The 24,320-nt window shown below is 38.9% G+C and overlaps 1 protein-coding gene across 1 annotated transcript; it reads left to right on the top strand.

The window, feature by feature from the left end:
- Positions 1 to 4,197: 4,197 nt before the first annotated feature.
- On the top strand, positions 4,198 to 23,461 carry LOC150082654 (lipase member H-like). The gene is made up of 8 exons (XM_090377568.1): positions 4,198 to 4,284; positions 5,438 to 5,548; positions 5,733 to 5,917; positions 10,347 to 10,496; positions 16,808 to 16,934; positions 17,505 to 17,618; positions 20,476 to 20,583; positions 23,088 to 23,461. Exons 2-8 carry the CDS (start codon positions 5,458 to 5,460, stop codon positions 23,360 to 23,362), a joined length of 1,050 nt encoding a protein of 349 aa, XP_090233694.1. The 5' UTR covers positions 4,198 to 4,284; positions 5,438 to 5,457; the 3' UTR covers positions 23,363 to 23,461.
- Positions 23,462 to 24,320: the final 859 nt, after the last annotated feature.

Below are 24,320 nucleotides of genomic sequence, written 5' to 3' on the forward strand. Positions count from 1 at the left end.
GGAATTAGTAGCTCGATGAGAAGGAAGGAAGCAGCGAATGGATGGTAGCCCGAATAAGGTGGAGAAAGGACGCCAGTCCCATGCAGCCAAGAGTTCCTGAAAATTATCTGTAGCAGATTCAGGTGAAGCAGATGAAGGAGATCCTCAGAGAGCCAAAAATGGAAGGTTGAAACCTCCCCGGAAAGGAAAGAAAAAAGATAGAAGTGGGTGAGAAATATAGTAAGTACTGTAAGTTAACAAGGACTGTTAGTGAAACAGTATAATAATTAATTAAAAAAAAACGGGGATAGCACTAGAAGTAAAATGATAGATAAATTATATCTGAAGTAAATTATATATACTAACAGAGTTATTATGTTAAAAAAAGGTTATTGTAAAATGCAAAGGGAAACAAAGGATGAGTAATAGATTAAATTGTTGTTCAAATGATTATAATGTGTTAGAAGGGTAGTAAGGTTTATATGAGAAGTTTTGATTATGTTTTAAGGACAGATAATTGAACTATATAAGAAACTTTGAATATGTTTTAAGGATAGATAATTGAATATAGTGTTTGTATTGATGAAGAATTGTTGGTTCATCTGAAAGACTAATAACAAATAGAGACTTTAGGAAAGTTAAGATTGGTCTTCAGTGTATTGTAACAGAATGGTGAGAACACAGAGTATAATGATGAAAGTAGCATATTGATTGTTAATATAAGAAACAGAATTGTATCCAAGGAGTTAGTTAGGGCAAGAAATGAATCTTGCCCTAACTTGCCCTAATTCAATATTCAATGAATGGTCAACTCAGATTAGCTAGACAAGGGAAATATGAATATGAATAATTTATGCAAGGTATCCTTGATTTAACTTTGTATACATAATACATGTTTTTTTATTCGATTGTATATTATGTTGTATATATATATATATATGTAAATAAACTTTGTTGTTTATTAATTTGTGAGTTTGTTATTCCTGAACACTCAGCCTTTCCGAAGGGAATTATACACAATTGAGAAGTTCCCTTGAATCTGGAATTCTCCTGTGAAGCAAAGTCAGATGTGTACGTGGGGGTGTAAGGAATAGAGGTCTATATAGTTATAAGGGAACAGAACAAATAAGGAATATTTAATAAAGCATTATTATTATCAATATTCAAAAATAAAATAAAGAAGAGTAAACACATATGTATATTTATTAAGGATCATCATTCCCCCCCCCCCCACACAGTTCCATTATGATCTTGCGCTGCTTCTGTTTTTCTGCAGTGGGTGACATTGTCAAAATTGCAAGAAGTTTAAGAACAGAAGGTTCTAAAGACATTCTTGAATATAATCCAATATCTTCTGGATTTCGTTTTTGTGGAAGAAATATATTACAAAAAGACAATGACCCGAAGCACAGCTCTAACTTGTGCAGGAACTCTCTAACAACAAAACAATTGGAGAGGTATTAAAAATTCCGTAAAGAAAGAAGTTCATTTGATTTCGATGAATTTTCTTTCTTTCTTTCTTGTTCAGGGAGAAAACTCAGGTGATGTTTGTAATAGGTAACTCTGTTGTCATAGGAATTTTTAGGAGCGTCAGCGACTCAGGTGTATATATATCTATAAATTATATGTTGGTATGGTGGTGTACCAAAGAATAACGATAAAATGAGGAGGCAGCGAGAAACACTAAACAGATTCAAGGGACATTTACAGAGACTGTACAAGAATTACGAAAAAGATCACATTACATAAGTCGATACAAGATGCTCGACAATATGGTGACTTTACATCAGTATGGCGCATGATTCCCTCCAACGGCTGAACGGGCCTGAAAACGGTGAACCATGCTCAATATAAGGACGTCTATAAGATTCTGTGGCGACAAATTCCATTCTTCCAACAGCAGCACAGACCTTAGCTCACCAAGGAATTGGCTGCGGCATGTAACGCATCCACAGATGTTAAATTTGTCAACAAGTCGATGGATATCTTCAGTTTCAAGATACACGTCCACCACTGGAGCTCTACGAGCAGTGGCGTTGTCGTGCTTGAGAATAAAATCTGGACAAACGGCACCCCTCAAAAGTTGCACATGGGATTCGAGGATCTGTTCTCGGTACCTCTGCGCAGTTACCCTAACAAAAACATGAAGAGGGTTAGTCCATCATTATTCCGCACCACACAAGAACACTGCCTCCACCGTAAGTGTCGCGTTTGCTGATGTTGGAGGGATGGTACCGAATCCCTCCCCCCTCGGTAATCTGGAATAACCATACCGAACATCATTAGGTCGTGGCAGTTGGTATTTCCAGAGGAAACAGAGAGGATATGATGCTGGGAGTTAAACAGGAATAACGCATGACGTCAAACAGCTGGTCCCTTTTACAAGATCGCTATCTCTCTGTGGTGATATTGCTAGAATATTATGACACCTCTTGATATCGATGCATTATTGTGCAAAATTATTCTCGCAAACACATATGCCACTAATATGCTTAGAATATAAATTTTATTATAAATGCTAACACAGCTGAAGTGTTTTGACAACAGGAAGAGAGACCTTTCGTATTACACGTGTCAGTATCAGTTCCAGATCTTCATTTTTCAGAGAGAGAGAGAGAGAGACAGAAAAGGGAAAGACAGACTTAGTGAAATAAAAATGCATTTGATATAGCTGAAAATATGTAAATAGGAAATTCTTAAATATTTCTTGATAGAACGTTATTGGAACATTTCGATTCTGCCGGGGGCGGCAGTTTTGGAGATGCAACAGAAGAAAATAATAAAAAGTTGTGCGGATAATTGTTGGGGCAGCAGATTCCCTGATTGCCACCGAATATAGGATTACTGAGTGGATAATTCCGTTGTTATATTTAAATAAATAAAAAAAAAAAGGTAAACTACAGCCATTATCAATCCACTGCATGATGGAAGCCTCCTCAACGATTCATGTTGAGGGAAATGGACCATAATCTGCCACGCTGGTCCAGTGCGGGTTGGTAGATCGACCGTATTTAGCAGGCAGGGGCTTGAACCTCGGTCTACTCAAAGAGCATGTGCTAGTGCACTACTTCTCCTGACCACTCGCCTACGGTTATCCAAATCGCAGTAATCACCGCAATTTGTATGCAGTGAGGTCGCATGAATTGCGAAAGGTTAACTTCAGATAGCCCCAAGATATACTAAATCGTTTGTGGAATGAATATTCCTAGAATGGTATATCGAAGGTTGAATTTGAAGGTTAGTTTTTTGAGCTATAATTAACAGTTAATTCCAACTGTGAAGTTATCCACTGCAGTTTTGTTAGAAGACTGCAGTAGTAGATGAGGCATTTTGGATAGTCTTCTTGCACTGCTTTTATCGGGACATACAGCAACCAGGAAATCAAAAAGCTGGGGGTTACAAGGCCTATTTCCGGTCCTTAATTAAACATGTAATATTAATTAAAAAATAATAACCCGACAGTGATACAAAAAGGAATGGAACAGAAACATTTTGATTTATTTTCATCACCACTGTGAATTCATCTCGTACAAATATTATTTCCCCATTCATACGAATGCCCTCCTTGAAGAACATACATAGTTCTGCCCCTATTCGCCTGACGCCACACTTAAACTAGAGCGGGTGCACAGGACCCTGCCCTCGTGGGTGGCACAGTTGGCAGAATCGCAGTCCTCCCCTCACCAGGTGGAAAAGACTTTAGTTTTAGTCCCATCGATAACTTGAAGAATTTTTATGGGCTTTTTTCACAACGTGGCTGAGTTAGTCGGTCTCAGGTGAGGGGTGCATGGTTTTTTTCTTCCGTATACTCGGTTTTGTTGTCCAGAAAACAAAATCGACCACAGAACAGACGCATTTCGCAGACAGTGTACACAGACCAATATGGCCTTAATCGCTGATGCTCCTTAAACCCTACTACATCGAATACCCCCCACAGGGCTCGTGAATTGTGACTGTCATGTTATCCACTCTAACTATTCGTTTATTATGAATTAATAGTTCCTTTAGTGATGTAGTCATCAATTGGTGATTCAGTTAACGATTGCATCACCAATTTTAAATCTCACAAACAAACCAAACAGTCGATTGCCTACAAACAGATATTCAACGACAAAAGGTAGGAAATCGGTACATATGTACTCATATTAACACCTACCAACACGTGGCTTGTTTTTGGTGTATATATAATAACAAAAAGCGGAACTAATAATCAGGACGCATGCCCAAAGAGAATACGTAATCACACTCTGTATCTGGATGCGCAAGCAGGCTAAAACATTCTCTTTCAACTCATTCTTCTCTGAGGTAAGCTTAGTTATATGTATGAAGCAGTACTTACTTTAGGCTTTCGGTTTCCCAAAATTCATTTGCCTTTAGAGAGATACCAATTACAGAATTTCTTCACTAGTTTCCAATTTCCCCAATATTTTTCCTATCATTTAATGAAGTGTCCCGTTTTTATTATTCCTTCTTCTTGGTCTCTTTTATAGGCATGCATAAAAAGTTATTTTTTAAACTAAAAATAAAGAATGAAATTTATCTCTTTAGTGTAAAGCCTGTGCTTGTTTTTTGCTGCTGAAATACTCAATTCTGGGTCGAACTTGAGATAAGCACACACGGATTTCATCTTCAACTGAAATGAGTTGATTTCTGTCTTTGCTCTTGATGCTTGTTAAACAAGAAAAAGTTGCTCACACATGTATGAAGTTGAAAACTGCAGCAAAATGTACATTGCTATCCTACGAATGGCAGCATACTCTTCTTTCAAAGAAATCCAGAACTTCTAAGGGCAGATCAGTAAATCTCATCTTGAGTGTACGATCAGACTGCAGCTCACAAAGTTCTTCCTCTTCTCTCAAAGAGAAGTTCTCAGGCTGAGTATAAGATTCAGAGAAAGGATCCCTCATCCAGTCATAAACTTGGGTTGAAGGGGAAGGAAATACTGTTCAATTTTTTTCTGAAGTTCTTCCAGGTGGTTTTCAATAAGACTTGCTGATATCCTTCCTCGTTCTCAAGCCCAAGCAGCAGTGGAAGCATTTCAAGATTTCCTTTTGCAACATGATTTTTCCAAAGATTCAGTTTCCTTTTAAATCCAAGAATCTTGTTGCTTGAAGTCAAAACATTTTCTCCAGGGCCTTGCAGAGACTTGTTCAACTGGCTCGTGTGAGTTTGCTGAGTGTTTTGAAGATGAACTCAGCAAAATCTAGCTAACTATTTTCTTGAAAGTACTCCTGCAATTCACCTTTCGGTTCAAATACCCTGTTGAGAACTCTTCCCCTGCTACGCCACCGAATGAACACGGTCCTTTCGTGCACTCCCAAACGAGGCTGCTCGAGGGTGTAAATCTATGCATCTGTTCATGCCAGATGTATTAATAAGTATATAGCAATTTTATGTCAATTATTTTAAATACGACTTTCACCGAAGTTGGCTACTCAATGTTTTTTTTTTTCATTAGAATAGGGATTTTGAAACACAATGAACTCTCTCTGCATTTTGTATGGTTTCCTCCTCTGCTTTTGCCATCTGGGACCAGTACAGCTCTCGGGATTTCTCTGTACACCGCTAGGTAAGTTTTCATCAGAAGCGTTTACATTTATAATTTGATTATAAACTTTAAAACAAAAACATTTTCTCACCCACCCATAAATTCAAATAAATAAATTAAGTACGGACATAGACAGATTGTTAAAGAATCATTAATTTAAGATGGCTAGTTTATCGGACAGTTAAATGAAATGGTTTCATTATAGATTTCTTGATTCCAAAAGATTCTACGGAGTATTTGTGTTATACAAGAGAAAATCCAACTAATCCTACCAGTTATAAATATGGAACCACGCCATATAATCTGCAGCCGTGTGTTGCATCAAGACCGACATTTGTAGTTGTCCCTGGCTGGCTGGATGTCCTACGTCCCGCAGACCATGCGATATTTGTAAGTACATCGTAATATGCTTTACGATCATTCCAAACTGTCAGATATCCTCTGGTACTTATTAATCGGCTTAAATATTAGTTTTTTGTTTGTTTGTTTGTTTGTTTTCAAGGACAGATCAGAACTTAGCTACTTAACTTTGTCGTGTTATAATTCAGCGCAGTGTACGAAAGCAGGAAGGGCTGAGTTCGTAAAAGATTCTTAAATATATCCTAAAGAATTATTGGTAACATGCCAGTTTACTCAGCAGGAAATGCAAGTTACTGAGAAGTAAATACTTATAATCGTTTGATTTCCAGTATTTCGAGATGAAAAGTGCGAATTGCTGGATGTCATGCGACATTTTCTTAAGGTAATTCTCAGTGGCAAATGATCCAAGAAACCAAGCATATATAGCGTCAGCAAAAAAAACCTACGCACTTCACAAATCCATACCCTCCAAGAATTAATCTAGTTCTTTCCACAATTTATTCAACCCATCCACTTCAATAACTACAGATGGAGCCTTGTTCCAGCAACCAACCACGCTGATTGAAGGCAAACTTCAGCACATCTAACGTGCAACTATCCTTTCTTAAATTGAATTTATGTCCTCTTACGTATGCAGTCTCAGCAATTAGAAGAATTCCATTAACATTCAGCTTAACTTTCAAGTTTAACATTAACATTCAAGGCCTTAAACAGCTCACAGATCACCATGGACGCTGCAATCTGAAGTACTGAAGCCTTTCTAAATAACAGCATCATTTTGTTCCCTTCACCAATCTAGATGGCCTCCTCTGCACTGGTTTCAGCAGTTCTGCATCCTTCCTAAAGTGAGACAGTGCTCACTTTAGAAAGGATATGGCTTTAGGCCGCATCTTGAGCACCTGTATACAGTGTTTAAGATGCGGCCTGACCATAGCCTTATACAAAGGGATAATCACCTACTTATCCATTGCTGGCAAATTCCTGTATATCATTGAAAAAAACCCGTGAGCTTTTCTGGCAGTGTCTGCACTGCTCAGAGGACTGACTGCCTGACTGCACAATTACCTCTAGGTCTTTTGTATTGTCCGCTAGCCTGAGTGTAGGACCCAACAGGTGATGAATTATTCAGGGATTCCTGCTACCCATATGCGGTACTTTGCATTTGTCAACGTTATACTTCAACTGCTATTTCTCGGCCCCTAGACCCAATTTCTAGATCTTAATGCAGTAGCTCACCCTGATTATTGTCGTGAACTACCCTGCCAAACTTTGAATCATCTGAAAACTTAGACATTAAGCCTCATATACCTTCATCAATATCATTAATAAATATCGAACATAACAACGGACAGAGCACTGGACCTTGCTGAACTCTACTAATAACATTAGTCCATGAAGACCAGTGGCATTGATAACCACTCTCTGTCATCTTCCACTTAACCATCCCTTTTTTCATAGCGTGTCGTTTATGTGCAACACTATCAAACATCTTCCTGAAATCCAAATATAATATGTCGATTTTTTTTTTCATGCAGTTCCTTGGTCATTGCATCATTGTAACCTATCATGCTGATTAGTCAAGACCAACTCTTAACAAATCCAAGCTGAGATTGTGAATGAAGAGAAGTTAAGCTAACAGGCCTGCAATTACTCAAATCGCCTTTTGATTAGCCTTCATGAATATGGGATACATTTGCACATCTCAAGTCCACAGGGACATCCTCTGAATCCAAGGATGCTCTCGTAATTATGGCTCAATGTTTGCTTACCTTCTTTGCTGCCTTCCTTAACATAATTGGATATGTTAGATCACCCAAAGTGCCTTTTTATGTTTAGTTTCAATAATTTCTCTTCCACTATCCTTTCAGTTATCACAAAGTCATTTAGCGCCCAGTTGGATTTTGATAAATGTCTGGCATTCCCATATATATATAGTAGCTTCTATGATTACTTCCATGAATTCTTCCCATTCAGAATTATCGGTTGGACATCATCAGTTGGTCCCACTGCATAGAATTTAAAAAAGGTCTAAGACTGCTCTAGTTACTCTTAATAAAACAAAAGCCTTTCCATTTACCCTTGACAGTAGCGACGTCTTTAATTAAATTCCATATTAGTACAATGTGATCGTTGCTACCTAGTGGGCCTTTTTCCTGCAGATTCATATGCATGAAGAATCACTGCTGATGAAAAGATCCAGAGTATTGCTTTCTTTTCTTGCCTCCCTAACATGCTGCTGTTGGAAACAGTCATCCAAGAAATCTACAAAAGTCTTGTGTGTTTGACCAACCTGGAAATTCCAGTCAACATCTGGAAAGTTAAATTCCCCCATTATAAGACATTCTGGTTTACTGGCCCACTCCATTACGATGTATAGCTGTTTGGTATACTCGACAGATTCATTAGGCCTACAACACACTCCTACTCTCATTTTTGTTTGTTTTCCCAGTGCGTGTGTCACGCCAAGCTCATTCAACAATGCACTGGCCACTCATCTTGACTGGATCCACTGCCTTGATTTAATATGCTTCTTAACTAAGGGCATAGCCACTTCTCACCTCTTGTCCTTCCCTATCATCTGGGCGGGTAGCACGATGGTATCGTCACCGTCCTCCCACATGGGACAGAAAAGGCCAGGATTCGAATCCTGTCGATGACGCGAGGAACTTTTATGGGCTTTTTTCATTCCGAGGCTGAGTTAGTCGGTCACACGTATAGACAGCAAGGTTTCCCCCCAGCAGAAATTGGGGGTTTTCGTCCAGAGAACGCGCAATTTACAGAAAAAATAAATATATGGGTAGATGTAATCATCATTTATGGATGATCTTAATATCATAATTTTTTAACCGTTCACAAACACAGTAACTCGCACTATTTGGCCCTTACATAGTACTGTATATATCTCAATGTACCAATCTCGCAATTGGGGGAAACCCCCGGTGCAGCTAGTCAAACTACAATACACGCCATATATTTCCTGTATCCATTGTACTCCCCTTATTCAAATTCAGCATCCCCTATGATTCAGTGACACAACGTTTCCGCTCCTACAATGTCCTCATCTGGTGATTCAATCCTACTTCAAATTCATCAAATTTGTTTACAATTCTTCAGCCATTAGTGTACATGCAAGTATACACGCACGTGTCTTACTCTTAGTTACCTAATACATCCCATGTATTTGCACGTTCCATGATGAGCCACAGCAGAGCCTGAATCTCCGACACCTTGCTGTGGAGACTGTTGATATTCCAATAGAAGCAATGCGAGAATCCCTTTAAGCTCTGCCTTCGGTTCTCATTAATCTGTTAGACTGTGCACACCCCCTCCCAGTTAGCAGTTTTCCAACCAACCTATTAGTGCCACGATAGCATCAGCAAACATTCTTGTACCCCTTCTATTCAAGTATATCCCATCCATGTAAAAACAGTCTCTCCTGTTAAAAAGCGCACATGGGTTGCACAGTGTCTTCAGGATCCAATTGATTGATAAGGCTCACAACATATACTCCGTTCTATAGTGTCATATTAGAACTGTAGATAATTTCAAATTCAATCTTAACTCTCGACTTTTCCCCCAGCATTGCCCTGCACTTGTTAAGTAAGTCTACAAATTTAGTTCTAATACCATTAGTTCCAACTTGTACAACCATATCATCTTTTGTGCCCTTAAAAGATGACATCAACGCAACTACAACTTCATCTACTTTTGCCCCTTGCAGACATATCCTGGTCCTGTTCCACTTATGCTTCTTGTACAACATATTTCCCGTTTCTCTGACAATAGAGTCACTGACAACAACAAGCTCCTGTAGGACCAGAGCATTCCTTGGAGATTTATGCTGCGTTGTCTGCCTTAAGCACACGTGTGAGCTGTGACGTTGAATTGGGCAGCTGGGAGCTTTATAGGTCCCCATTTTATTTCCTTCGAGGGCATCTACCCATCTCTTCAATCTCTCATAAACTCCCATCAGAACGTTGTGCAGGGTCTAATTTTTTCACACTCTCTGCACCAAAGAGACACACACACAAAGACATCCCCCCCTTGGTTGTATCATGTCTTCTTCGGGAAACCCGCAACCATCGCACAAGTAGTCCATTTTGTAAGGCCGCGATTCGTAAAAGAATCGCCCCCTTCGGTTCTCCCTAAGCCACAGCACTCCTACTGCTTTGTGCGCGTTGCTTTGCTGATCTGCTTTGGGCATGGTTTCCTTTTAAAAACAATTTAATTGATTAACAATGAAAATTAATCAGTTTAATTGATTAACTGACAATACTACACTAAGCTAATAGCTTCCTGTTAGCTTAGTCATTAGTGGATTATTATTTATCTTCATCTGATGCAACATAAAGATGAATCAATTATTTGTATTATTCTGAATTCTGGATGTGGTTTTAATAATTTTATTCATCGTTGTTTACCATATAAATAGCGAGGTCACCACTTTTATTTATTACAGAGGATCAGGGATGCCCTGCTGAACGCAATGGACTGCAACGTAATCGTCGTAAATTACAAAGATGTGCAACTGATACTTGAACCTCCTCGACTTGTTGCTGGTATAATATTAGTTGGCGAAGAAATGGCGTCGACTTTTCTTCAAGGAGTGGTAAGATGGAAATTAAGAATACTTAAGAAAGCTGATAGTCCCCTTCAAATATATATTTTTTTGTTTTGTTATTAATTGGATCGAGATGTGGTAATTGGTGTACAATTACAGTATAGTTACTTGGTTATTATATTGTTCGATCCTTGAACAAAACAGAGATGTCGTTGAGGAGGTTCGCTATCTTATCTTATCTCATCTCTTCCTGTCTTGAAAATTCTTTGTAATAACGTTTTTGGGCTTCGCTTTTTTGGTGTCCCATATATATTCTTTTTCCTTCTTTTTAACACTATATCAGAGTAAGACGTTATTGCATTTGCATTTGTGTCTTCTTTCTGTTATTTTGGGTTCCATACATCTTTGATACATCCACATTTCAGAAAGCATTTGTTTTATTTTCTTAATGTTAATTACTTGGAAGAGGGAGATGATTGTTCTTTATTGTGTTTAATTTTTATAATTATGTCTTTAATTTATTGTACCATGCGGTCGGTCCTAGCCAGCTTTCTCGGGAACCTAGCAACCAATTTACAATGCTGTACCAATGACCAATGTTAATGTAGAATTATCTCGGATTCCCTCGCAGAGGGTCAATTCGTTCTCAATGTAATGTCCACATCACAATGCAACACAATGAAATTATCTAACGTTATACAGTCCCAACATAGGTTTTGATGGTCTACAATGATTCAGTCGACACTTATAGGTCCACCATGAAGATTCAAAATGAGCAGAAGTGCAATCCAGTAAGTAGATATGTAAACCAGCAATTTTAGTCACAATTAAGAAATGCTTTTCCTCAAATCTGAACAGTAGCAACAGTACAGCAGTTATTAGTACAGAGGAATACCGCAATAATTCACCATATACAGTCCCTGGAACCACAAGAACGCGATAGCATCACAGATCACCCATCGGGGAAGCAACCAGAATGCAATCCAACACGTTTGTTGTGGTGGTCTAACCCTTCACTGGAGCTCGAATTTCTCCAATATAAGCATGCCCGAAAAGCATCAGCGGTCTCCTCAACAACTGCCCTGAATTACTTGTTAGTGGAAGAGGGATGTGGAGGATGCATAGTGAGGTTCTTCGGAAACCATAGTGTTCACAGGGTAGACCCCCATTTATAATAAGAACGGACCACTCATCCTGCATCTACCATGATAATATATTTCGTTATAATGCAGCACGTCATGCCTTTTATAAGTCTCCTATTAACTTATTTAGTATATGGCTCATGCTCCTTCAACTGCAATAATATCCTCCTTCTTCTGAATATACGGGTGTGCAAAATTTAAGGATCAGTGAGGTTTCCCCCTGTAACTTCTCATAGGAGTGGCCTGGATATAGGAAAATCATTCCAAAGGAACCTCATGAGGTACAGAAATGAAGGAAACAACACCGATACAACAACAGAAAACGGTACAGAGGGACTTTATTCAAAAATGGCAACAGAGCACTGGCAGCCATGATACAGATGCATCACTGCCAAAGATGGAACAAAGTAGTAGTAGTAGTAGTAGTGGTATGTGATGCAAGAAAGCAAGTGTACGAGCTTATGCAGCATCAGCCAAAAAAAAAAAAAAAAAAAGAAAAGAAAAGAAAATCACACCATTCCCTCCAAATGCCTGTCCAGTTTCTCCTTAAATTTATTCAACCTATCAACTTCCACAACGACAGATGGAAGTTTATTCCAGCAATTAACCACCCGCTGGCTAAAGGCAAATTTCCGCACATCTATTCTACATCTGTCCTTTCTTAATTTGAATTTATGCCCACTTAGGTTCGTATTCTGAACAAGTGGAAGGATCCCATCAGAATTCAGCGTGCTCAACCCATTCAAGGCCTTATATACCTCAATCAGATCACCGCGCAGGTGCCTAGTCTCCAGCTGCTGCAATTTGCAGAACTTAAGCCTCTCTTGGTAAGAAGATTCCTTCATTCCCCTCACCAATCTTGTTGCCCTTCTCTGTACACGCTCAAGTAAATCTACATCCTTCCTAAAATGAGGCCCCAGACCTGTACGCAGTACTCAAGGCGTGGCCTGGCGATTGCCTTATACAGAGGGACAATCACCTCCTTTTCCCTGATAGAAAAATTCCTATATACCATTGACAAAACCCCATGACCTGCCCTGGCAGCCTGTCTGCATTGCTCAGAAAACTTCATATCTGCCTGCACAATTACTCCCAGGTCTTTTTCATTTTCTGCCACCTTAAGTGTAGTACAGTTGGTTCGTTTCTCTGGGGTTACTTCTACCCATATGCAGTACTTTGCATTTGTAAAGGTTAAACTTCAGTTGCCACTTCTTAGTCCATCTGCCCAAATTATCTAGATCCTGTTGCAGTAGCACACTGCCATTACTGTGATTAACAACCCTGCCAACCTTTGTATAATCTGCAAACTTCGACACTAAGCCTGATATACCTTCATCAATATCATTTATAAATATACAAAACAACAGTGGACCCAACACCGAACCCTGTGGGACTCCACTAATAACATTATTCCACGAAAAGCAGTGTCCATTGATTACCACTCTCTGTCTTCTCCCACTGAACCATCCTTTTATCCATTGTAGCAACTTACCCTTAATACCATTCTGCTCCAATTTGTACAATAGTCTTCCATGCGCAACAGTGTCAAAAGCTTTCCTGAAATCCAAATATATGATATCAAATTATTTTTTGCATCCAGTTCCTTTGTAACCACATCATAATATCCTAACAAATTTGTCAGACAAGACTTTCCCTTAACAAGCCCATGCTGTGTCTGAATTATTGCTGCAGTCTTGTCTAGATGATCCTGCAATGCATCTTTAACCAGTGACTCCATTCTTTTACTCGGAACAAAAGTTAAACTAACTGATCTGTTTCGGGAACAGTGAATTTAACTGGTTCTGGAAGAGGTGGTCCTCGGTAAGAGATATGGCCACCCCTAATGTCGATGCAGGCTTTGCACTGCCTGTCCATACTTAGAACAATGTTGTTGATAAGTTCTTGTGGTAACATCGTCCATTCCTCTGTCAGCGCCATCTTCAGCTTGTGAACACATTTTCTGGTGGGCGTGGACATGCCGCTAGGCGTCTCCCCTCAGCGTTCCATATGTGTTCGATGGGATTTAGATCGAAGGAAACGGGCAGGCAAATCCGTACGAACAATGTCCTCACTTTCCAAATGCATATCAACAGCTGCAGTATGATGTGGTGTGGCATTATCATCCATAAACATGAACTGGGGGCCAATGGCACCTCGGAACAGATGCACATGGAGAAGGATTACTTCAGTACAGTAGCGTGGACTGGTTACAGTACCGCCTTCCAGTATCTGGAATTGTGTACGTCCATTCAAGATAACGCCTCCCCAGACGAGAACACCTCGACTGCCATATCGATCCCTTTCAGTGATGTTTGCGGGGTGATACCGTGTGCCAACCTCTCGCTAGATTAGCTGACGTCCAGAATCGCTGCTGAGACTGAATCTACTATTATCAGTAAAGAGTACTTTAAATAAAGATTTTGTGGTTGTAACCTTTAGAAATAGTGTTGGTCCTTAAGTTTTGAACTTCAGTGTAGTTGGACCAAAAATTTCGAAGTGAGCAAAATTCTTCTGTGCTAACTAACAGTTCTTCATATCGAGGAGTAAGAGAGTCGAGATTAAACGATTCTTCCATTAATTATATCTCCTAAAATCACATTACTCAACACATTCATAGAAAGATGGTTCCAGTCTTCCAGAAATCCACAAGTACAAAGAGTATCCTAGTGATTCCAAATTTCCTCAACTTTTCAACAACGGAACCATGTCCAGTCAAATGAAAAGTTAAACGGAGATTGGGATTAAACCAAGTTGCCCAATGTTGACAATTAGCATTTAGCATTACAAAAAATGTTGTTTCGTTAACACTCCTTTCACGCAATTGCTCCAGGGTTCTTCCTACTGTTTTACCAGTTCTGTTCATAGACGCTTCACTTCCTTTTTGTAACTCGCATCGAAATCTATTTGAAGAGGCACACAGTTATATGTTAGACCCTTTCTTAGATGTTATCTCATCGATAGAAACATTAAGTGGAAATCCAGTGGTCAATGATATGTCAAAAATTGTAGTGCATCAGAAGACAGAGTTCGACAACCACACGCATCTTCAGTACAAAGGATCGTTGAATTGAAAACATCTTTCGCATATTGAATTTCCGCAAAGCGGTGCGCAACCCGATATATGATGTGTACCCCACAACTGGCACAAAAAGGCTGTCGAAAAATTCAAGAATGTGTAATTCTTGATTATCGAATTAATCACAGCTATACACAAATATACAAACCTCAAGGGTGTACACTGCTGAATACTGGTTACTGAAATGGGCCAATAACAAGCTTCGGCTACCTCCCACTACCACAACCACCATGATGGCACGAGCACTTGACATTCCTAGGATGAAGTTCCTGATCGTGGAAAAGAGGCTGGTGTTCACGGCCAAACTCATTACAGGCCAGATATCATCTCCGAATATTTGGATCGCTTGCTCTTGGAGGATTCCACAGCGAAGACTAAGGTCGGTACCAGCACTCGTGGCTCACCACAACAGGCTTGTACTCACTGAGAGACACGACAATCGAAATCGATGTTCCTCTTTGGGGAAAAATTCGATACAAATTAATAATAATTCAATAAAATGAACAAGTTGTTATATCCAAATAGTAGAATTTCACAATATGAAAAGATTGATGCGTACATAACTGTATTTAGCGTACATATGACTGCAATGGACATGTACACAAACAGATTCTAGATATTATTCCATTTAGAGACAGAGGAATGCAGTACCATCCCTCCAACATCAGAGAAAGGAACCCTTATGGGGCGGAATAATGATCAACGGCAGTACCCTTCTTCATGATTTTGATTGGGGTACCGTATCTGCGCATGGGTACCGAGAAGTGATCTTCAAACCCTATTTAGTACCTTTTTAGGGGTGCGGTTGACCCAGATTTTCTTTTCATGCACGACAAGGCCACTGCACATACAGGTCCAGTGGCAGAGGAATATCTTGAAATTGAGGTTGGTCAATCCATACGGATTATGCTTCGTTTACCAACATATTGTTGATTTATAGGAATTAGGGTTCTGTTCTATCAGAATGGTCTCTTCGCAAACGGCACCAGCATAGGGAAGAGATTGTGTGTGGTAGGAATTCATTTCAGTTGAACTGACTGCGTTTCTGTGTAAACCTAGGATTCATTTCGGTTCCTGTTTCCCTCTGCACTATGATCCATTGAGAACTGGCCTCATCTGTGAAGTGCACAAGGGTTCGTTTCTTGTCAGTCCAATTATGATATACGAGTTTTCACATTTCTTCTGGCTCTTCGAGATCTCACAATCAATGACGATTTAGAATGATTATGGTTCACACTTGCGTTCCAGCTGCTGCTGAAAAGCGTCCGAGTAACTGAGCAGCGTTCAATGAGACGAACTATGGAAGAGAAACTAGTCTATGATCCTCACTTAAACCTCTCGGAATGGTCAGAGTTTCTTGTAACTGATTCTACAGCCCATCGACCACACTTTTAAAACATATAGCCATGCCACAGATTGGAGTTGGGACTGTCCCTCGTACAGTCAACCGATGACTCTTCAATTAGACTCATATTTTTAGACGCTTCACTAAGATAATCGACAGATGTGTTGTCTTTTGCAGTTGTAGGTCACGAAAGAAATGAGGCTGTGTCATGAAGCATGGATCTGTGCATGTTCTCCTACTCTATCGTTGTCACTACAATGGAATTCGATACTGTAAATTTTACGATTTATATTTCAGTGATTCACTTCTTGTTTAAAAGAGTGTGGTTTAGGTTGAATTTTTGTGTTTATAACAAAATATACCATTTAAAGAAAGATTGCTTGAATTATTGTGGAATTCATTCATACAATTCGACTGTATAATTTTCGTACAATGTGAATATAAACAGATCTGTACGGATGTAAACCCTTTGCTAAACATTCTACGATATGTAGGATTCACCAATGGATTATTAAGTTTTCAGGTCATCGAGATAACGATGCAATTGAAACTCTTATTAGCATATTATACAGAATTTTTCAGTCCAATTTTAGTAACAGATTCAAAACCTTCAGCCTAAATACCACAAAAAATAGGTCCAGAAGATAAATGACTTAAAAATAAGAGTTCCACACAAATCGGTGCATTTTAGTTGAAACATTCTTATATCAGATCCAATTTTCCCATAGAGTTGTTAAATCCTTATCCTGATATTCTTCCTTGCATTTTAAAAAGGGAATATAATTTGTCATTGCAGAGCGCTGGAACACTTACCCTGCAAACCCTAAGCCTCATTGGAATCAGTCTTGGTGGCCAAGTTTCAGGATTTGCCGGAAGCGCGTTGAATAAATTTAATCCAGGTGAAAAAATAAATCGCATAACAGGTGAGCGAAGGAAGTTTTTTAAATATGTCAATGAAAACTCTGATATTTCTTATTCTTGAAGGAACCCTGTAGTTATTTATGCATTAAGTTTTCTTTCTTAATGATTATAACACTGTCTACAATACATGTATCAGCGTCGAGATCCTTCCAACTTGGAATGTAGAATGATTCTGCGGACGAGGCCTGTAGGTCCTCTTATTACGATTAATCACCGGCTCGATCGGAACGCCTACCTTTCTCCCTTTGCAGATCAAGTACACTCTTTAATGAGGACCTGTGTATCCACACAAGGCCGATGGACTCTAATTCGTTTCAGGAACATGACAATGAATTCTCTGTCCTCCCATAGTCGCCAACTCAGCTCATTTCAGCGTGGTCGAGACCTACTGGAAAAAGACATTCGAGGCAACAACCATTTGTCCGATAATGAGCGATTGATACATATGTTTAAAAATTGTTTTATATTATTTATGATTATTTTAAAATTGTTATGTAAACGTAATAAACCCATGACAGATGGACAGATGGTTATTATTTTGTAAAACATTTACTATATTTCTATATTTTTAGCGCTTGACCCTGCGGGACCTTGTTTTGAGGACCAACCACCAGAATTACGACTGGATCCAACTGATGCAAATTTTGTGGACGTCATTCATACTAATGGCGGTTTTGGTGTGGAATGTGAGTTCTGAAGACTTACTGTAGTTTAGTTAAATTTTGCTAACAAAAAACCATGTACACATTACACTGAGTGCACTTTAACTACACCAAACCTTTTTGAAATGGAATTCTCATTCATGTGGTTGCAACGTGTAGTGTAGTTCACTTCGGCAGATGTGAATGTGTCGCATGTGTCCATTTAGATGGTAGAATAGACATTACCAAAGATATAACTGACTTTACAAGTGGCGTGTTAGCCATCACCTAACATTTTAGTAGCAGTAACCAAGAACTACAACTGTACTGGGTTCTTTTTAATACATAACCCTCCTTGCCACGGATGAGGTATATCATCTGTGACAAGACGATGATGTGAGATTATAATTGGCTTAGGAACGTAAACACTGGACAGTGGAGAATCGGAAAAAAATGTTGCCTTTACTGACGAATCCGGGTTCCTGTCTTTCTTTGATGATCGATTTGAGACAGGATTCTGGCGAAAGCAGCCCAAGCACAAGGGCCATCCAATCAAGTGTTAATAATGCGGATTCATGATAGGATATAATGCTGTGTGCAGTTATCCTTGGTGCATATAGGCCCCTTTATACCAAGGGGCCTATTAGTGCACCAAGGTTTGAAGTAAGATTTGGATACTGCAAGTTACCTAGAAATTGTTTCTATCCAGGAAAATCTCTTAATGCAGTGAAAGCCCAATGATACCAATCTGTGTATAATTGAGCTGGGGCCGATAATAAGAAGCGCTGCTTTTAGTCCTGAGGAAAACCAAGGTGGTCATTTCGGGTATATTTAGTTTATATCTGGAAGAAATTTCTTCGAGATGGTTCCTACTTCAGATTCAGACCACTTTGTCTGCCAGATATGTTGGAGGTTTTTTGGCTAGCATCTTTTTCTCTCGTTTAACACCATTTTCTAGATTTATTGTGTGTTCTAATAGTTTCTGGTAAATTCCTGATCAGTCAGTAGCGAAGGCCACAGCAAATAACCTTTAGATCGAAGGGAAGTACGCGTGCAAGGACCAAAAGGACATTGGATACTAACAGTACAACAAGCTCGTGTTATAGTTAACAAGATACAAAGCTGGATGGTGGCTATTTTTTTCTGATTACGGACTATAACGTTGCTTTGTATTCAGAATAATTCCTAGATGTTTTAATTTAGTAAAAATTGGTTCTACCAGCTATCTTTATTTGTGAGGTCTTCTTACCTGGAGTGTGCCTTTTAGAAGAATGACTTCATTTTGTCTTGGGATATTTGCAATTTGTGAAATTCAGTCAGTCTGGCAAGATGCGAAGAGCACAGTTGGCGGACGCCTCGAGAAGTCTTCAGATATGGTTACTATTAGGTGGGCATTTGCCGTTTTCCATTCTTTGGAAAATATCCCGTTGCTGAAGCATTTGTTGAATAGATGGCAAGTTGGGCAATTTTTTTTGAGGACCCCTATCTCGATAAGGTATGGGAACAGACACATTTTTTCTTTTGTTTTAGCTAGAGCTTGCTGCATTTCTTATTCGGTAAACGCATCTTCTGTTTGATCACTAGCGTAGATATTTTGTTGGCATATTTAATGTTGGTGGACTGAACTTCCTGCAATGAGTTGAACCGAAAACAGAGTTCAGCTTCTTGCAGGAAGACCGAGTCCAGAATGTTTGAGACAGACTGTTCCTATGTCATCATCATTGTGCCTTTGGAGTTTGTTGTAGAATTTATGACTTCTCATCTGTGGACCATGTTAGTAATAATACGATAAATAACCACAAAGGGGTCAGTGTTTCCAGCTTTTGTGACTCTGTTTTCCTAAGTCACTTTTTTGTTATGTCACATAAGCGTGGTGTATCTACACCGGTGTGCAAAACTTAAGGACCAACGCTATTTCTAAAGGTTACAACTAGTTACACGTAAACCTCTTATTCTAATGCAAATGGACCTTATTGCAGCTGTTATATCAATTATGACTTTTAGTGGGGTATTTCCAAACGTAAGTAAGTTATTAGGTTGGTTGAGTACATCGAATGATAAAGTGGCCCAGGAAGTCATACAAGTGCCTCCTGTTGTGGATACCCGTGTGTGATCGTCAGTTCTGCTATGCCAACTGGATCTGCAATTTACAACCACGCCAAGGAAAAAATTCCCACTGGGTTGTAAGAAGATACCTACCCCGTGAGGATGGGGTAGGTAACTAATGGCAAGAGTTATATCTTCTGACTGAATTACCCTGTACGTCGAAGGGTATCCTCTGACTTCAAGAATTTTTGAAAGATTTTAGAAATTTCTGAATTCAAGAACTCATGATAAATCTTGGCGTGGGGATAAACATCACTCAACATTATCTAACCAAAAGTAAGTCACGTAACCTACCAATTTTGCCCTGCTCCTGTGACCAGGAACGGTTGGCATGATAATTAAATCTAAAAGTGTAAAGTAGTCATAAACAATGTGAGCAGCTAAATAATAGCATAAAGAATCAGAAATCAATCCTAGATTGGTCTCATGATATATTCCTTCAGTTGCCAATATGAATATAAAGATTTTGATCATCCTCCTCTGAATTTGGACTTTGAAAAGCTGTTAGTCTGGTGCTGCTGCAGAGGATGGGAAACCGTGTGGAGCCGAAAGCTAACTCAACAAAAGGAACGAACAAAAATGGTAAATCTGGAAGAATAACGAATTATACAGGATTGGTCAAAAAGAAGTAGACAAAAATTCCCAATAGAAGATAATCGGTAGTATCATATATCCCTTATTGGTTGTTTGTATTTAATTATATCAATTATTGGGATAAAATATATGGATTTTTAAATTTAAGTCAACTTAAATCCTTTTACTATTTCGCTGCTAATTTGCATTTTCTTGTGTACAGGGCTAGGAGCTTTTAACATTCTCTTCGGTCGTATAGGAACACTTGTTCCGCTAGGGCACGTCGACTTCTATCCAAATGGAGGTGGTCCTGACCAACCTGCATGTGCTGGTAAGTTGCATAATTATTTTTATAAGCAGAATGCTCGAACATGAAATGACCAATTCCAAGATGCTGGCACTGGAGTATTGGTGAGGTTCGCACTAGGACCAACGATTCCAGTTCGAACCATCAGCTGTAGCCTCAGCCATTCAATTTCCACTCCAAACTTCAATATATGGATGGTCGGTGTTCTATTGATAGCATTCTCCTAGCATTATTCGGACCCAAACTAGCCCATCAGGACTGCATGCTGTGAAGCACGTAGAGTCAAAATTTTGTGCCATATCTTTCCATAGCATGTAACGAACTGGAGAATTATAATCCTTTTTAGAGACCTGAGAACATCTCGTTGTGCCAGAGGTACCTATCTCTACTGTTTTCGCACAATTTCACTCAGTTACTTATATTTATAACCACAAATCGCTTCTTTTGCAACCGAATTTCTCGAATACTTTGAGAGGATGGTGTGTTCTCTGTTTTCATGCCAAATTTCTCTCTTTCTTAATTCGCAAGGTATGATACAATGGACAGAATTAGGGGATCACAGCACGGTAAGAGACAAAACAATAACGTTCTGTTAAGAGACAAAGCAACGAAGGCTTTGAGGCGTTGGTATGTTCGGTCATTAACTACACTTCCGCCTAAAAGTTTGTAATCACAGCGTATGACAACAGTTTTCGTTATTTATTTTTGAAATTATCTATGAAAATGTAAGAGGTTAAATACAAAAAGAGAACGGGTTACGAAGTATTTTAAGATTGTTTATTAAGCATTGAATAATTTACTGAAAATATATTGAAACAATTAATATTAACAAATATACTGATTTTTCATAAATATACTCCCCACGAGATTTTATCATTGCCTTATACAGACGCTTAATTCTGCCTATTAATTTTATAATAGTGTTTTTACTAAAGGCGATGTGCAAGGTTTCCCATAAATTTTTGAAGATGGGTAGACTTCAAAGACGTCATGGTCCAAATTATCCCATAAAAGCTCTATTGAGTTTAAGTCAGGCGATTGAAGTGGGCACACCATAATTTGCAACATCCCTTCTCCTGTTGTTCAGTTGCTAAAAAATCCCTGCACAGCTTAGTGATGTCCATCGTGTCATTGTCTTGTAGTAATGTAATATTTCTTCCACAAAGCGGAAGTCTAGAGGATATTGCCTTATGAAGAATGTTTTTTACAGCCTTCTTTCCTTAAACTTCCTTCAATTCTGACGATGACACCAGCTCCAGGAAAACCTCAGATCGCTCTGGAGCCACCACTGTCCTTGACTGTAGGCACTAAACAATGTGGCAACATAGAAACGAATGGGCCTGGTGTACTGGGATTCATGGTTGAGAGAACAAATAATTTTTGTCATGTTTATAATGAAACACATAAAACTTGCATCAAACACTCTTTTCGAATTACAGGTGTTCGTTATTGCAACACACTCTAGAATCATCTACAATCTTCTATAATATTGAAGCCATACCTCCACTTTCAAGAATATTCTACAGTCATCTACAACGCTAAAGGTTAGTTAATCAATCAAATGCTTAAGTTATAACTGGCAGAGTCGCTGGAAATAATCAACGGGTTGAAGGGAGAGAATCAAGACATTTATGAGTATTACGGAAATAAGTTCCTGCACAGTTTCGAGGGGCTAAAATTCAGCTTGCTAGTAGTTAGCACAATTGCTCAATGGGATTCAGTTCCGTAGAGCATGCAGGCCAATTACTACGGACGACATCTCCATCTTCCAACATTGTTAGACTGAGCGTTGTAATCTGTTAAAACTTACACTTCGCCTACGACAATTTATAACGAACGATCATGGGGGTTAGATTCTAATCTCTGTATCTGCTAGTCAAGTTTGCTTTCTTGATTTTTAGGTGTCTGCCCCAAACCAGCAATCCATCTTCACAAAATTTGTTGAATTCCGCCCAAGAACAGGCGTGTTTCAGGTTCATCGTTCTGATGGCACGCGGATCTGAGGAGAATCCGGTTGCAGACTGTACCTCAGCTTACCTGTGAAGAACGAATGGAGTTATTCCTCATTAGTCCAATTAAGATGCTTGAGTGGAAGTGGTCCACGAAGGACATGCTTCTGAGATATGGAGGAGTTTTGACGAATCACCTGACTTTGCATGGTATCGGCCTATATTTGTTGTAGAACTTTGCTATACCAATATACTGTGCAGTGATCTCTTGATTCTTTTTACCACTCTAAGTCATTCTTCCTGTATATTAAAAACTATTTATTTATTCATTGCTGTAGGTTTTAAGAAAACGGAACGTAAAGTTTTAAATGTCAAAAGAGAAAAATTATCATTAAATGAATATTTTCTTGAGATTGATTCCAGTCTCAGAAAATGTTATTCTTTAGAACTGGATAATTGAGCGACTGGGGCTGCTGGGAGTCGGTACATTGTGTTAGTCAGTCAGATACCGGTGTAAACATTCCTTTGTCTTAGTTTTCTTCTTTCTAAGTTATTATATTAACTTTGATATCTTTGCAGTGGGTTTCATCATTGAGCGAATCGACTGCAGCCATTCAATTGCAGTAGACTTTTATGTGGAGTCCTTGTCTTCAAACTGCAAATTCGCTGCTGTGGAATGTGATTCTTATGCCAATTATAATAATAAAATATGTACATGCAGCAACAGTGTAGTTGCCAATATGGGATACCCTGCAATTGATGATCAAGATCTCTTTCCTCCAGGTGTTCCGCATAAAATGTATCTAAACACAACCAGTGTGGCTCCATTCTGTATCCCACAATGTCTGAACTGATGTCTGCAACAGAGACTGTATGTTATAATGAATCTTAGGTGGTGTTGCACAGACAGTTAAAAATATTATTCATTACTACTTGGTTTATATTAAATAAGATTACATTAATATAAGTTTATGTTAACTAACTAGCTCCTGGTTTCTGGCCATGAGGAGAATCATGTACAAAATAGTATATGGTTTTACAATAAAGATACAATTTTAGTTCAAAGCCAATAATTTTTTAAGATAAATATTTAGGTTGTACTCAAGCTATTTGTGGTTAATTAATCAATCAAGTTTATGGCACTTCAGAAAGTTGAAGAAAGAGTCATGCCTGGATACTTATAGTAAATCATCCAGGCAATTGTACAAAATTATCCACTGTTCCAAAAGCAAGAGAATTGGCATTAGTAGAGGTATATGATGCAAGAAAACAAACCTTTCCATTTGATCCACCCATTCTCTCGAAACGTTTGTCCAGTACTGCCTTGGGTTTATTTCACTTATCAACTTCCACAACGATCTATGGAAGTTTCTTCTGGCAATCAACCACCTGCTGGCTTAAGGCAAATTTCCGCACATCAATTCTGTAACTGTCTTTCCTCAATTTGAATTTATGCCCCTCTCAGGTGCGTAATCTGAGCAAGAGGAAGAATCTCTTCAGCATTGCGCTCAAAGGTTAGTAAATCTCACACTGGAGAATCAGCAAGTGTACAAAGGTCAGTAAATTCAATGTGAAAGTTCAATGTCAGCAAGTGTACAAAGGTTAGTAAATCTCACACTGGAGAGGTTCAATGTCAGCAAGTGCACCTTCGGGAAGATGAAGTTTTCTTCAACTTTAATCATGTAATAACTATCAGGGGACAGCTGTTCGTGTTAAGTAATCGATCTTTTTCTTCGGTGGAAAACAGCTTGTGTAAAAGAGGTGAGAGCAAAGTAGTAGTCTCCTTCCGTAAGGTAGAGGTACTCGTGGTCT

The sequence above is a fragment of the Mastigoproctus giganteus genome, chromosome 7 (assembly GCF_048544385.1).
Source record: "Mastigoproctus giganteus isolate SK-2022 chromosome 7, ASM4854438v1, whole genome shotgun sequence".
Classification (NCBI taxonomy): Eukaryota; Metazoa; Arthropoda; class Arachnida; order Uropygi; family Thelyphonidae; genus Mastigoproctus; species Mastigoproctus giganteus.

Bases quoted from the DNA above. Each gene is read 5' to 3' on its own strand.
- LOC150082654 (XM_090377568.1), top strand. From the start codon at position 5,458: ATGAACTCTCTCTGCATTTTGTATGGTTTCCTCCTCTGCTTTTGCCAT. The intron at 5,549-5,732 runs GTAAGTTTTCAT...GTTTCATTATAG, and splicing joins ATTTCTCTGTACACCGCTAG to ATTTCTTGATTCCAAAAGAT. The intron at 17,619-20,475 runs GTGAGTTCTGAA...TCTTGTGTACAG, and splicing joins TGGCGGTTTTGGTGTGGAAT to GGCTAGGAGCTTTTAACATT.